Source organism: Dromiciops gliroides, chromosome 3 (genome assembly GCF_019393635.1).
Source record: "Dromiciops gliroides isolate mDroGli1 chromosome 3, mDroGli1.pri, whole genome shotgun sequence".
In the NCBI taxonomy this organism is placed as follows: Eukaryota; Metazoa; Chordata; class Mammalia; order Microbiotheria; family Microbiotheriidae; genus Dromiciops; species Dromiciops gliroides.
Genome location: NC_057863.1, coordinates 181,918,814 through 181,935,242, shown reverse-complemented (window position 1 = coordinate 181,935,242; position 16,429 = coordinate 181,918,814). Strand labels below are relative to the sequence as shown.

The following is a 16,429-nucleotide window of genomic DNA, read 5'->3' as shown; positions in this document are numbered from 1 at the left end:
TGTGAGATTTCAGCCCATTCTACTTCTCCCCTTCCCCTTCCCCCAGTGCATTCCTCTCACCACTCAATTTTGGACTAGATATGTCATCATGGGGAAGCTAGGTGACACAGTGGACAAAGCACCCATTCTGGACCCAGGAAGAACCCAGCCCAAATCCAGCCTCAGACACAAGACATTCACCAACTCAGTGACACCAGGCATGCCACCCAACCCTGACCACCCCACAAAAAATAATAATAAACAAAAAATAAATGCTTTACATATATCATCTCTTCATAATCAATTCCCACCTGTGCCCTCTGTCTAAATTTATTGTTATTATCTGCTCTAATGCTGAGAAAGTTCTTATGAGTTAGACATATCATCTTCCCATGTAGGAATGTAAACAGTTGAACATTTTTTTTGGTGAGGCAATTGGGGTTAAGTGACTTGCCCAGGGTCACACAGCTAGTAAGTGTTAAGTGTCTGCAGCCAGACTTGAACTCAGGTCCTCCTGACTCCAGGGCTGGTGCTCTATCCACTGCACCACCTAGCTTCCCCTAACAGTTTAACATTTTAATGTCCCATATGATTTCTTTTTCTTATTTACCTTTTTATGATTCTCTAGGGTCTTGTATTGTAAAGCCAAATTTTCTATTCAGTTCAGGTATTTTCATCATGAATGCCTGAAATTCCTCTTTTTCATTGAAGTCCCATTTTCTCCCCTGAAAAATTATATTTAGTTTTGCTGGGTAGGTGATTCTTGGTTATAATCCCAATTCCGTTGCCCTCTAGAATATCATATTCCATGTCCTCCGATCCTTTAATGTAGAAGCTGCTAGATCATGTGCTATCCTGACTATGGCTCCACAGTACTTGAATTTTTTTTTTCTTTCTGGCTGCTTGCAATATCTTCTCCTTGACTTGGGAGCTCTGGAATTTGGCTATGATATTCCTGGAAGTTCTCATTTTGGGATCTCTTTCAAGAGGTGATTGGTGTGTTCTTTCAATTTCTATTTTACCTTCTGTTTCTAGAATATCAGGGCAATTTTCCCTGACACTCTTTTGGAAGACTGTGTCTAAGCTCTTTTTTTATTATGGTAGTCCAATAATTTTCAAATTATCTCTCCTGGATCTATTTTCCAGGTCAACTGTTTTTCTAAGAAGATATTTCACATTTCCCTCTATTCATTTGGATTCGCTTTATTGTATCTTGGTTTCTCATAAAGTCACTAGCTTCCATTTGTTCAATCCTAATTCTTAGGCAATTATTTTCTTCAGAGAGCTTTTCCATTTGGCTTTTCAAGCTGTTGACTTTATTTTCATGACTTTCCTGCATCACTCTTATTTTTTCCTCTACTTCTCTGACTTTATCTTCATTTGCAATTCTATGGCTTGAGATCAATTCATATTTTTCTTGGAAGCTTTGGATGTAGGAAACCTAACATTGCTATCCTCTTCTGAGGTTGTACCTTGATCTTCCGTTGTCACCAAAGAAACTTTCTATGGTCTGCACCTTTTTCTGCCTGCTCATCTTGCCAGCTTATTTCTTGACTTTTGACTCCTTCTTAAAATGGGGCACAGCTTCCTGGATGCACTGTCCTGAACTTCAGTGGGTCCTAGGTAGAAGGATTCCTTCTTAAAATGGGGCACTGCCTCCAAGATGCATTATCCCAAGCTTCAGGTAGTCCCAGGTGGTAAGATTTAAGGAGAGGCCTGTGTTCTTGTCTATAAGGAACCACAGTCTGCTTGCTCTTTAACCTTGTTAAAGGCTAAAATTCTAGCTAAACTGTCTAAAATATCTAATGAATGGTCGCCAATAAATTATAAGCTTTAGCAAGAGTTAGGCTTTTAAGCATTTATTAAGGAGAATAAGAATTTGGTAAAGAGAGAGAGAAAGGCCTACATTCATCTATCTATTAAAGAGAGAGCACATTTCTAGCTCCACTCTCTGCCACAAGAAAGAGCCAGAGTCAGAGCACCAGGCTCTCCCTTCTCCCTCCCACAAGCAAACGTCACTTCCTGACGCCAAAGAAAAGACGCATGGTCTTGCCCTCAAAGACCTTCACCTCATGGGTGGAGCTCTTCTACAGTAAGTCTCCAGCAGGTGGCATCATTCCAATCATTACAACCTAGAAACAAATCTAGTTCACTTTGGTAGCAAGCATGGGCATGCCTGCACCCTTCCACCACCTGGCACTGCCACTGGGCAAAACATCAGAGTTCCACCTCATTACCAGCAGAGACCCCTATAATCTACCCCCAGCCAAACACTCAACCCTCTCACCAACCTGTGAGCTGAATTAGCCTCATCTGCAGCTGATTCAGAGGTTCTGGAAGTCTCTTTCTCTGGTGTGGCCTGGGGATGGATCTGTGTGAGCATGGCCAGGGAGTTGGGCTCCACTCCCACCCCTGTATAGCAGACCCCTCCTGCCAAACTTCTAAGCCATCTTTGGCTATAAAATAGTCCCAGCCTGTCCTTTTGTGAGTTCTGCTACTCCAGGAATTGTCTTATGGCATTATTTGGAGTTTTATGGAGTGATTGTATCAGGAGCTCTGAGTGCTTACTGTATTTCCTCCACCATCTTGGCTCTACCTCCTCCCCTTCCCTTCATCATTTCCTATAACACAATAGCGTTCCATCATAATTTCATCCCACAATTTGTTCAGCCTTTCCCCAATTGATGGGCATCTCCTCAATTTTGAATTCAACTTTTTTGTCCCTCCTCAAAAAGTGTTTTACTTCTGACTGTCCCCTCTCCCAATTTTCCCTTACCTTCCACTACTACTTTCCTGGCAAGGTAAGATAAATTACTACACCTCTTTGAGCCAATTCTGAAGAGTAAGGTTCACTCACTCTCCATTACCTTCCCCATCTTCCCTTTCACTGTATAAGATTTTTCTTGTTTCTTTTATGTTAGATACTTATCCCCTTTCCACCTCTCCCTTTCCCTTTCTCCAAGTGCACTCCTCCCACCCTTTAATTTTATTTTTTTAAAGATATCATCCCTTCATATTCAACTCACACCTGTGCCCTGTCTAAATATACTCCATCCAGCTGCCCTAATAATGAGAAAGTTCTTATGAGTTATACATTCCTATGTAGGAATGTACACAGTTTAACCTTTTAATGTCCCTTATGATTTCTTTTTCCTGTTTACTTTTTTATTCTTCTCTAGGGTCTTGTGAAATTTTCTATTCAGCTCAGGTTTTTCCTCACAAATGCCTGAAAGTCCTCTTTTTCATTGAATTCCCATTTTTTCCCCTGAACGATTGTAATCAGTTTTTCTGGGTAGGTAATTCTTGGTTGTGATACCAGTTCCTTTTACCTCTAGAACATCATAGTCCTAGCCCTCCAATCCTTTAATGTAGAAGCTGCTAGATCTTGTGTTATCCTGACTGTGGCTTCAAAATACTTGAATTGTTTCTTTCTGACTACTTGCAGTGTTTTCTCCTTGACCTGAGAGCTCTGGAATTTGGCTATAATATTCCTGGGAGTTTTCATTACAAGATCATATTTAGGATTTGTAGATTCTTTCCATTTCTATTTTATCTTATGGTTCTAGAATATCAGGGCAATTATCTCTGACAATTTCTTGGAAGATAATGTCTAGGCTCTTGTGTCAAGATAATGGAACTCAGGGGTTCACCTGGAGATTGATCTGGGCTGATTGAGTTGGGGAAGAGCAACTGACTGGTGTACTAGATTGTAAGCACATCTGGCTGGTACTTAAGGGTACTTAATGAATTTGAATGACACTAGGCAATCAGCTTGAGGAACCTCCCATTTCTGGGAGAGGAGCAGGAAGCAGGAAGCAGACGCTGGAGGAGGGTTCTTCCTCTTTGGCTGTGAGACATCAGTGTGGTGGCAGTGAAATTCATAAGGGGGAGATTAGGAAAGCTAGATTTGCTAGGTTATAGGAAATCTGTTCTCAATCTTTCTTTCTTTTACTATTTTTTTCAATAAACCCTTAAAAAAATCTAAACTCATTTATCAGTGATTTTAGTCAGTTTTCCCCCAAAACTGGGGGGACAGATTAGAACCCACATTTAGAATTTTAAATTACACACTCTTCTTTTGATCATGGTTTTCAGGTACTCTAATAATTTTCAAATTATCTCTCCGTGATCTGTTTTCCAAGTCAGTTGTTTTTTTTCAAAGGAGATATTTCACATTGCTTTCTAATTTTTCATTATTTTGGTTTTGCTTTCTTGTTTCTTGTTTTCTCACAAAGTCATTAGCTTCCATTTGCCCAGTACTGATGTTTAAGTAATTATTTTCTTCAGAGAGCTTTTGTACCTCCTTTTCCATTTGGTCAATTCAGATTTTCAAGGTATTCTTTTCTCATTGGCTTTTTGTACCACTTTTACCATTTGGCCCAGTCTGTTTTTTAATGTTTTATTTTCTTCAGTATTTTTTTGTTTCTCATTTACCAAGCAGTTGATTTTTTGTCATGATTTTCTTGCATCCCTCTCATTTCTCTTTCCATTTTTTCCTTTACCTCTCTTACTTTATTTTCAAAGTCTTTTTTGAGCATTTCTATGTCCAAAGACCACTTCATATTTTTCTTGGAAGCTTTAGATATAGGAGCTTTGACTTTGTTATCTTCTTCTGAGGCTGTATTTTGATCTTTCTTGTCATCATAGGAACTTTCTAGGGTCAGCATTTTTTTCCTGTTTGCTCATTTTCCCAGCCTATTTCTTGACTTTTAACTCTTTTTAAAAGTAGGGCTCTGTTTCCAGGGTGGAGGGCACACTGTCCTAAGCTTCAGGGGGTTTAAGCAGCTGTTCTCCAAGATACTTCTATGAATTTGTAAGTCCTTAGCTCTCCCAAGGTGGTATGATTTAAGGAAAGGCATGTTCACCACTCTCCTAGCCTGTGCTCTGGTCTGCAAGCAACCACGGGCTTGCTTTTCTCCCCTGGAACTATGACTGCAAGTTCTTCTGGGCTGGTGTTCCTCCTCGGCCTGGGACTGCCACCAAAGACTGTGACCTGGATCCAGGTATGGACGAAACAACAAAGTCTTACCTCAGTGCTAGCAAAGAGACTCCTGTAATCTCCTTCTGGCCAATTATTAGACTTCCTTACCATCTACGGCCTGAGTTCCAGAAGCAATTGCTGATTGAGCTGATTCAGAGGCTCCAGAGCCCTGCTCCTCATTCACTGGGGCTGGTTCTGTGCTGGGGTTGAATCTGTGATGGCATGGCCTTCTCTGGGCTGTACTCCATTCTAACCCTGGTACAACAGAACTTTCCTGCAAACCTTCTAAGTTGTCTTTGGCTAGAAAATTATTTCACCCTGTCCTTTTGTGGGTTTTGCTGCTCCAGAAATTGTCCTGTGGGATTATCTGAAGGTATTTGGAGGGGTTTTGGGAAGAGCTCAGGCAAGTCACTGCCTTTCCTCTGTTATCTTGACTCTGCCCCACCATATACTTTTTTTCTTTTTTCTTTTTTTTGGTGAGTCAGTTGGGGTTAAGTGACTTGCCCAGGGTCACACAGCTAGTAAGTGTTACATTTCTGAGGCCATATTTGAACTCAGGTCCTCCTGACTCCAGAGCCAATGCTCTATCCACTACACCACCTAGCTGCCCCGCCCCATCATATAGTTTTTAATGCTCTTTTTAGGAGTGTTGCTGCTTTTCGCACTTTTAAATGCTTGTTTAGTGCATTAATCCTTTCTATTTCTGTTTTTCAAATTTATTTTTCAAAAACTGATTTTCCCCCTGAGAACTACTTTAGCTCCACAACAGAAACTTTAGTATGCTATTTCATCATTATCATTTTCTTTCATATAATTATTCTATTATTTATTCTTTTACCTACCACTAACTTAACATTCCATTGCTAAGTCCACAAGTCTATAGCCATTTTTGAGGTCCCTAAACTAATTCCTATTTTTATTGTGGTATGGTCTGTATAGACTATATTTACAATTTTTACTCTTTTTTTGTGCTGATTTGCTATGTCTTGGTACAATAATAAATAGTTAATTTTGCATACATGAATGTAAATATACATGCTTTTATATGTGTAAACAAGTTTATATGAGAAAGATAGACAGAAAAATAGATCATTAAGCAGTGCCATTTGGATGTGATGTTTTTTCCTCTAGGTTCTCCAACAGTTTTTTTCAGTTTTATATTTTCATATATATATACACACACACATACATATATATAGTTTGTTTGGCTTATCCAAAGAAGAGAACTATGATATTCCCTGTAATAATTGTGTTACTATTTAACTTTCCATATACTTTAGTTAATATTTACCTTATGAATTTAGAAACTTAAGCATTTAAAGCATGTATATTTAATTTGGAATTTGGTTTGCTGTCAATAGCTCTTTTCAACATAATTTGGTGTGCTTCTTTTATCTTCTCAATGATTCGTTGTCTTTAGCCTGATAGCATGCTTTTTTGCATTAACCAGATATATACAAAATTTTTCCTAGCACCTCAAGCTAGCAAGTTGGCTTGAGGTTATCTTCAGACCAGAGAACAGACCAGGCTAGAGAAAAACCTGCCCTCCCTCAAACTGAAACACCTTGTGACCCTCTGAAGCTTGGGACAAAGAAGCTTGGAAGTAGGGCCCCACTGTATAAGGGAGTTAAAAGTCAAGTAAAAGACAGCAAGATGAGCAAGTAAAGAAAGTTAAGAACTATAAAAAGTTTCTTTAGCAACAAGGAAGATTGAGGTGCACCCTCAGAAGAGGATAACAACCTCAAGCTTCCAAGAAAAATATGAATTGGTCTCAGGCCATGGAAGCATTCAAAAGGGACTTTGAAGAGAAAGTAGGAGAGAGAGAAGGAAGATTTAGAGAGGTAAAGGAAAGAATGGAAAAAGAAATGAGAGAGATGCAAGAGAGTCAATAGCTTGAAAAGCCAAATGGAAAGGGAGATACAAAAGCTCTCAGAAGAAAATAATTACCTAAGAATTAGGATTGAACAAATGGAACCTAGTGACTTACTAGTGACACAGTAAAGCAAATTCAAATGAATAAAAAAATAGAGGCCAACATGAAATATCTCCTTGGAAAAACAGCTGACCTGGAAAATAGATCCAGGAGAGATAATTTTTAAATCATTGGACTGCCTGAAGACCATGACCAAAATAAAAGTTTAGACAGCTTCTTCCTAGAAATTGTTGGGGAAATTTTCCCTGATATTCTAGAAGCAGAAGATAAAATAGAAATTGAAAGAATCCCCCAAAAAAAGAGGAGGAAGAGGAGAGAGAAAGAGAGAGGAAGGAAGGGAGGCAGGGGAGAGAGACAGAGACACACACACACAGACAGAGAGAGAGAGAAAGAGAGGTGGAGACAGACAGACAGACAGACAGACAGACAGAGACAGAGTGTCTTCAGACTAGGCCAATGATACAGGGAAATTTCAGTGAGGAAGCTCCCTCTACCAATTTAGAGTAGCAGCTTTGTTGCAACAGTTTGACTTAGAGAGCTGAATGAGGCAGCTGTGTCTAGGCATACAGTAGGATGTGACCAGATTTTTCTGATTCTAAGGCAGGATCTCTATCTATACAATGTGATATTACTTCTCTAACTAAACATAAATTAATTCATATGCATGAACATAGAAATATATCAATATAGCCATACACTTATGGGTGGATCTTATTTCTGCTACAAAATGATCTCTACTGTCGTCTTTTGTCTATTGAACTTGATACACCATCCTTCCTGCTTATCTCTTTCTTTTACAAACAGACAAGGAAAACAACAGTGACTGAGTACACACTCCGTCAAGTGTGGAATTTGAATAATGGATGTTAACTGCTGTGTCCTTTCATTCAACTCTAGTGCTCTGTGGTTCCTGGTATGATCATGTCAAAGGATGGTGGGATAAAAAGGACAAACACCCCATTCTTTACCTGTTCTATGAAGACATGAAAGAGGTAATAGAGTAAATATTTATGCACCCAACAATCTTTGCAGCAGAATTTCAGAATCAAAGAGTGAAAAGGGACATCATAGGCAGAGAATCCAAGGAGACCATTACAATGGCATTGACAGGTGTTCATCCAACTTTTCTTGAAAATCTCTAGTGAGCAAGAACACATGAATCTCTAAAACAGCCTTTCCACTTTTCAATAACTCCAATTATTCAGAAAGTTTTGTTTATATCAAACTTATCTCAGTCTGTCCATGATTATGACCAGCTGTCCTTTGTTCTGCCCTCTGGTGTCATGTTAAGCCATCTTTCAAGTGATAGTCCATCTGCCACTTAATCTCAGCTATTATTTCCCTTCCTAAATGGAAGTCCACTATCTTCAACTGATTTTTATATATGGTCTTCCTGTAAAAGGAAGCTTCCTCCATCAAGCCCCTGTTTAGACTCTGCAAGATATTATTTAGATTTTTCAACACATGCCAATAAGTTGAATATTTTCTTTCCACAATTTTTGTCTCATTCTCTTCTCAATTTGTTTTCCTTGTGGCAATTTTAACAGTGTTTTGGCCAAGTTTTTCCATACTGAATCTTTTATTGCATGGTAAAATTTGCCTTGGTCTAATATTCAGGTATCAAATCACTCCTACAGATGTCTAGCCATCTCTTGTTCTACTCCCCATATCACTTATTCTTACAATCCTTGGCTTTCTTAATGTTTTGGGTTAATGCATGATCTCTTCCAGAAAGTCTTTCCTCAACAGTTGATTCTACACTCTCATTTTTTCTCCAAATTGAAAATGGATTAATTAATGAATGTATAAAAATGGCTGTTCTAAGTATTTACTATATAACAGGCACTGTAATAAGTACCAGGGATACAAAGAGAAAAAACAAAACTGCCTTATTCTCAAGAAGCTCACATTCTAATTGGGATGATGGGCTTGGGGGTTGGGTAGACAATACATCAAAAACTAGTATATGCAATACATAGAAAACTGTTACAAGCAGTTGGAAAGAACCAGAAATATAATGTATGCAATGAAAAGGAAGATATTGTTCAAGTAGAGATTTTACCCACAAGGCTACTAATGCTTTCCTTCTGAGATCTGGTTCCATTTGTTTATATATATATATATATATATATATATATATATATATATATATATATATATATATATATATATATATATATTTGTATATGTGTGTAGGTACATGTGAGCATATATATATATACATATACATATATACACACATATATATGCATATAGATATATAGATATACATGCAGAAACATACACATCAAACCACATATATAGGCATGTAGATGTATATATGTGTTATATAGATTATATATATATATATAAAATACATCATGTTTTTGCCTTTCCTAATATCTATAGCAAAGCAATAAACATTCATTTTGTGTGCTTACTATTTGCCATGCACTGTGCTTAGCACTAGTAATGCAAATAAAAGCAGAAAAAAGATTGTCCCTTCCCTCAGGCAACTTACATTGCAGTAGGAGAAAACAAGACATAAAAGCTAGTTTAAAAGGCAGGAAATTGTTAGAGAAATTCAGGAGAGTCAGAAGTAGAACCAAGAGGGGAAAGAAAATGGCTGCCTGGTAGATTCCTTAAAATTCAGGTTCTGGAAGGAATAAGCCAATCAGAAAAAAAAAAAAAAAGGTCATTAGGGATAGAATATATTTCCAGTGAGAGAAATCCAGGATTGGGGGTGAACTGTGAGAATGTAAAGGCTATTGTGGCCTCAAAGAGAAAGACTACAGAGCCAGGAGTGGAGCCTAAAGAAGATTACCAGGCTCAATAATTGCTTACTGATTGATCTATTCACATTTGCTACCTCTGTCACCTTGTAGATGTCATTGAGCTTCACTCTGCCTCAACTACCAAAACAGTTAGATAAGATGGACCCAATGTGTAAGGGGCTAAAATTCTAGCTATACTATCTAAAATCTAATGAGTGGTTGCCAATAAATTGTAAGCTTTAGCAAGAGTATTTAAGTGTTTAAGTATTTATTAAAGAGAATAAGAATTTGCTGAAGAGAGAGAGAAAGAGACGTAGATTCAGTTATCTATCTCAGGGAGCTACAGTTCTCCTGCTCTGCTCTCCACGAGAGTCCTGGAAAAAGAGAGAGAGCCACACCTCCTTCATCCCACAAGCTTCCTCTGAGACTGTCCACATCCCATCCATTCCGCAAACACATCTCCAAGCTAATTGGCTGGTAGCCTTGATTGAGAGTTCCCACGAGCAAACGTCACTTCCTGACACCAAGGACCTGGCATGGCTTGCCCTCAGGCACATTCTCCTCACAGCAGAGCTTTCCTACAGTAGCTCTCCAGCAGGTGGCATCATTCCAATTGTTACAAATGTTTCTTCTGGCCTGAGATGTTTGTTCCTATGACCTTATTTGCAGATAGGGTAGGGCAATGTGTCTATAAAAGTTCCTTTCTGGTTTTTATTTGTACTGGCTTATCCTCTCCTAGAACCCAAAGCGAGAAATCCAGAAGATTCTAAAGTTCCTGGAGAAGGACTTGTCAGAAGAAATCCTCAATAAGATCATCTATCATACTTCTTTTGATATCATGAAGGAAAATCCCATGACAAACCCTATTGTCTTTCCTAGAGCCTTGCAGGAGCACTCCATTTCCACATTCATAAGGAAAGGTAAGGTCCAAGTTTTCAGTTTTATGTTCTGTGAGAAGGAAACCTCAGCACATATTAACTGGGAGTTGCTTAAGAATTCTCTTTTGCTGCATATTTTGGAGATGTTAAAGGCTAAAATTCTAGCTAAACTGTCTAAAATATCTAATGAGTGGTCGCCAATAAATTATAAGCTTTAGCAAGAGTTATACTTTTAAGCATTTATTAAGAAGAATAAGAGTTTGGTAAAGAGAGAAGAAAAGGCCTAGATTCCTATCTATTAAAGGGAGAGCACATTTCTAGCTCCCCTCTCCACCAGTGTCCTCAGGAAAGAGAGCGAGACTCAGCGCCAGTCTCTTCCTTCCTCCTCCCACTCGCCCGCGTCACTTCCTTACGCCAAAGAAAAGACTCCTGGTCTTTCCCTCAAAGACCTTCGCTTCATGGGCAGAACTCTTCTACAGTAAGTCTCCAGCAGGTGGCGTCATTCCAATCGTTACAGAGAGATAGCATAACACTGCAAAATGAGCACTGGAATGAGGTCAGAATATCAGCTATACCCCAAATCAATATGTGATCATAAGCTGGGTCTCAGTTTACTAAATTCCCAAATGGAAAAAAAAATTTCCCTAGCTTGCCTAAATTATGGGGTCATGAAATGTGATGAGATAAATGAAAAGCATTTTGTGCACTGAAAAATGCTATAAAAATTTATGATGCTATTGGAACTCTTATATTCAGGTAAACCATAGTCCTCTATAATTCTAGAAAAGTAACCTTTATGTTCTTATACATTGATTCAGAGGCTATATGAATACATGACATTTTTGAAAATTCTATGCCTTTAGCTCAACATTGATGTTTTGCTTTGTTTCAGGAATGCCAGGAGACTGGAAGAATCATTTTACTGTTGCCCAGAATGAGAAATTTGATGAGAATTACAAGAAGAAGATGGCAGGAACCACTTTGACCTTTCGCACTGAGATCTAAGGTGCAAAAGGATAGAAAATCACCTAAAATCTTCCCCTGACTTTTTTCTATTAAACATCATGATCACATGTATAGCAAAACATGAAAGTTTTTTCCTGTCCTGTTCTTTTGAGCTATATTCTAGTCCCTCATCAATCAATTCTTCTTTTGCAACATGACTAATGCAGAAATATGTTTAATGTGATTGTACATATATAACATATCAAATTGCTTTCTATCTTGGGGAAGGGGAGAGAAGGGAGGGAGAAAAATTTGGAACTAAAAATCTTATGAAAACAAATGTTGAAACTATCTTTACATGTAACTGGATAATAATAAAATACTTTTATGATTAAAAAAATAAAGATAAAACTAAAGAAAGAAATAGAGTTTTGTGTTTGAGGAAGAGCAAAGGGGCCAGATCCAGTGTTATTGGATCTTAGAATATCCAGAGGTATTTAAAGTATTAGAAGACCACAAAGATAGGAAAGGGCCACTCTATAAAGGAGGAATTTCTATTTCAACCTGGAGATAATAGGGAGCCATAGCATATATGATCAATTATTGACCTTCACATTTAATTTTGCAACCTCAAGCATACATGTGATTTTATTAGTAATCTCATTTTCACTTCCATGTTGATAACTGTACATTCCCTGCTATGCATAGTAAAAAAAAAATTAGAGACATGATTCTTGCAAGTTTATGAGTGACTGGTCTCCTAGTAGTTGCTTCACTAGTCTTGTTCACCCTACCATTGTAAAGAGCTCTCCATGCATTCATTGAATATTTTTGTTGTTTATCTTTAAAACTTAAGTTTGTGTTGCAATTAAGTCCCCAAAGCTTGGTGCAAATCCTTTAGGCTCTAAACCCAAGCTTACAAATTCAGTGAGAAAAGAAAGATGTGCAATAAACTTCATGCTGGAATATCTGTAGCTACTGTTGGCCTTATTGATCAGCTGACTAGGACATGAGTCTACCCTTCCTATTATTAATCATGCCTTCAATGTCAATTCATCTCTGCTATGCTCTCATACTTCAAGACCCTGAAGAATCTCAAATGGCACACGAAGCAAATGTCACTGGTGTATGATATCGAGCTGGTGTGTCTCTCATGATCTCCAACACCATCCACCAACTATGAAGGGCAGAGTGCCAGAGGTGATGTTGAGACCTCACCAGTCTAGGCATCTTCTGACAGCAATGACTAAAGTCCCAACAATTTCTCCCTTAGTTTTCTTTCTTTTTTTTTTTTTTGCAGGGCAATGGGGGTTAAGTGACTTGCCCAGGGTCACACAGCTAGTAAGTGTCAAGTGTCTGAGGCCAGATTTGAACTCAGGTACTCCTGAATCCAGGACCGGTGCTTTATCCACTGCGCCACCTAGCCACCCCCTCTCCCTTAGTTTTCAAAAGGAGGTCAAGGTAGGGAGATTTCCAACAGTAACAATGGAAAGTATGTTTTAGGTTTTAAAAAAAATACTTTAGTTTTAAGAATTTTATTTGCTATACAATATCTATGGCACAATAAATTTCACATGTTATAAAAAAGGGAAATTATCTGAAATCGATTATTTTTACTGAAATGTTAACAGAAAAGGTCATAGAATTCTAGAGAATTACTAGTGAGAACAGCTTTTTCAGATTTCCAAAGTTATTTTGTTTATGAGTTATTTCATAGTTACTGTATTAGGAAAAATACATGTTATCAGCATTAATGTTTTGTTATAAGGAATTAAATGAAGAAAAGTGTATTTTTAGCAATCTCTAGAGAAAGATTACAGTTTTTGGTGGTCGTGAGAACCTCACCTCCTATTTCTTATATATTCAATGTATCAACATTTGCACTTTTTCCTTTCTTGACATTTATTCAGAACATTACCATTGAAAAAGTTGAGAATTGACTGTACAAGATAGAGAGAAGAATATGTGGTTGCAGAAAAACAGCTAATAGAATTAATCAAGGCTTCTGTGGAAGATGAGATTTGAACTGAGCCTTGGAGGAAAATAGGGATACTAAGGGACAGGTAAGGACAGAATTAGGGCATGGGGGACAGGCAATAGAGAGGGACAGGATCAAGAGTACTGTGTAAAACATGGATTTGTCAAGATCACACTGGTCATAAAGAAGACTAATGTAGAATTAAACTGTAAAAATAGGTTGGGTCTAGGCTATAAAAGGTTTTATATAGCAGACTAAGGAATTTATTTTTGATTCTAGAGGCTTTAAGGAGACACATACAATTATTGTGTCAGTGAGTAACAAAGTTGAAACCTGTCGGGGTCTTGGGCCAATGCCCTAACAACAGGGGTTGAAGATCAGAGATGACTAATCATTGACACATCAGCACCACATTATGTGTGATTAACTGTGTGCACTTTATTATTGAGACAACTCAGTATTTAAGATAAAAAAAGACAAAGAGATCAAATAAATTCTCTACAAGAATAATTCTAAGAGAATAGGAATAATTTTCAACCTTTTGGCCTTGACATGTCATAATTTTTTCCAGGCCTAGGCAGAGCAAAGTTTGTACACCTGATTCTCTCAGATCTTGGAGACAGGCCAAGCATTGTCTCTGTAATTCAGGCCTTGACCACAAAGTTTCCTAGGAGACTTACTGCTTTGGTGACCACAGCCCAAGCCTGGAAAGGGGGAACTCAGTCAGAGGGGCAATAGAGAGCCTTCTGGGTTTGCCAGAGAAACTAATGATCTAAGATAATTGCTTTGGCAGATGCATCAATAAGAGTTTAGAGATGCAAGAGACTTGAGGCAAAAAGTCAAATATGATGAGGACCTCAATTTGGTTGGTGGCTGGAACAGTGTAAAGAAGAAAGATAAAAGAGATGTTGTGGAGAGAGAAAAGATTTGACAACTGAAAGATAATGTGAGGTTTGTGAGAGTTAGGGGTCAAGTGTGGCACCAAAGTTATTCAGTTGGCTGAATAATCCTGGGTGTAGTCAAAAGGTAGACAGAAAGCTGAAAATTTATCCATTTACCCTCTACCCTCTGACAAGGTCACCTGTGTGCTAAATGGAAGACAACTTACCCTTCACTTCCATCAAGCTCATCAAGAATCTAAATGATTTTTTATCATCAGAAAACATTTTAATTATATACAAAAGTAATAATCAGGGCTTGGATTAGACTGGTATCTATGAGTAGAAAGAAGATGGCAGTTGCAAGAGACATTGTGGAGACAGAAAATATTAGGCAATAGATTGGAAATGGGAGCTTTGTAAGAATGAATAGTCAATGGGGCAGCTAGGTGGCATAGTGGATAAAGCACTGGCCCTGGATTCAGGAGGACCTGAGTTCAAATCCGGCCTCAGACACTTGATACTTACTAGCTGTGTGACCCTGGGCAAGTCACTTAACCCCCATAGCCCCCCCCCCAAAAAAAAAGAATGAATAGTCAAGGATGACACTAAGGCTGGAACCCTGAGTGGTTAGAATAATCCTGAGCATAATCAAGCTGGAGACAGAAAGCTGAAGATTCATCTATCTGCCCTCTGAAGAAGTCACCTGCCTTGTAACAGAACATCCATTAGCAATAAGGAAAAGTCTACTTATCTTTTAAATCCAACATCATACATAGTTCTTTAGTAACTTAAATGTCCAGAAAGAAAAGATTAAAGGAGAAATAATACACAGTAAAGGGAGCAGGGGGTGCTAAGAGAAAAGACAGAGTAAACAAGAGTAATACAATAGGATTTAAATGCTAAAAAGGATTTCTTCTGCCCATACCACGTATGTGCTAGAAGAAGGAGTAGATACTCTGAAATAGAAGCTGTGGGTTAAGAGGATAACATGAAAAATGGGCACTGATATCTAGTACCAAGGCAAAAGTGTTCGGAGTGTCTTGAAGCCATAGAAAAAGACTAAAGTTGGGGAAAAGATGAAGAAAAATTTATTTTCTCTTGGTAGCTAATGAAAGAAATGGAGTGAGGAGGAAAGAGGGGAGAGATAATGGATTAATTTTAGATATTAGAAAAATTAACTAATGAAGGGATAAAAGAAATCTCACACTGGTCCAAAACTCATGAGAACATTTTGTTGAGGGTTCCCCAAGAGAAAGTATAACATCAGTTCAAAGAGCCAAGATGGTAGAGTAAGCAAGAAATTGCATTAGCTTTCCCATATTCACCTCCAAACAACCATAAAACAGCACCCCAGAAGAATAGAACAGCAAAACCAGCATAAAAGATGGGGCAAAACAATCTTTTAGCCCAAGAAACTTGGAAGGTCAGCAGGAAATGTCTGTCTCACTCGGGTAAAAGGGAAAACCAGTCCAGGACATGAAGCATCCCAGTAAGCCTCACCTCAGCAAACCAGTAGGAGGTCCTGAGCCCCAGTGTGGTGGGGCAGGCAAACACCAGCACTAGGACCTCCTGCATTCCTTAACATAGCCAACAAAATGTGCAGAGGACAGCTCTGAAAACCCACACGTGATTCAGCATAGCCCTAGGCAAACAAGTAGATGTTTGTGTTGGGACCCTACAGGTGCCTAAACAAAAGGACAGATACCAGCATGGGATTCCCCACATAACCAACATAGCCAGGTGAGTGAGCAGCCAATAGTAATGGGATCACCATGTGCTTCAGTGTAGCCCAAGGCAAACAGATGCCAATTCAGTGACACCCCATGGGCCTCAGCACATGCCAGACACCAGCACTGGAATCCTGGCTCAGCACCAAGTAAGTTGCCAGACCCCTACCTCCAGCAGTGTCAGCTACCTCCCACCCCACCATCTCAGAGCAGCACCAGAAGAGAGGGTCTGCCGTGGGGCTTGGGGCAATATCAATGCAGCACCAGGTAAATATCCAGGGCCTGAAGCCCCTGGCATAAGAAGATCAGGAAAGTGCCCCTTCAACCCCACAAGCAGAGCTCAAATGTTAAAATAAGGGAAAAGGACATAAAAG

General features: G+C 38.7%; 1 protein-coding gene across 1 annotated transcript in view; it reads left to right on the top strand.

Moving 5' to 3' along the window:
• Positions 1-11,616, top strand: part of LOC122750217 (sulfotransferase 1C1-like) — a 37,379-nt gene extending 25,763 nt beyond the window's left edge. The window contains 3 exon segments of the mRNA XM_043996890.1: positions 7,791-7,885; positions 10,386-10,566; positions 11,417-11,616. Of these exon segments, the coding sequence (XP_043852825.1) occupies positions 7,791-7,885; positions 10,386-10,566; positions 11,417-11,529 (389 nt within the window). The 3' untranslated portion in view covers positions 11,530-11,616.
• Positions 11,617-16,429: the final 4,813 nt, after the last annotated feature.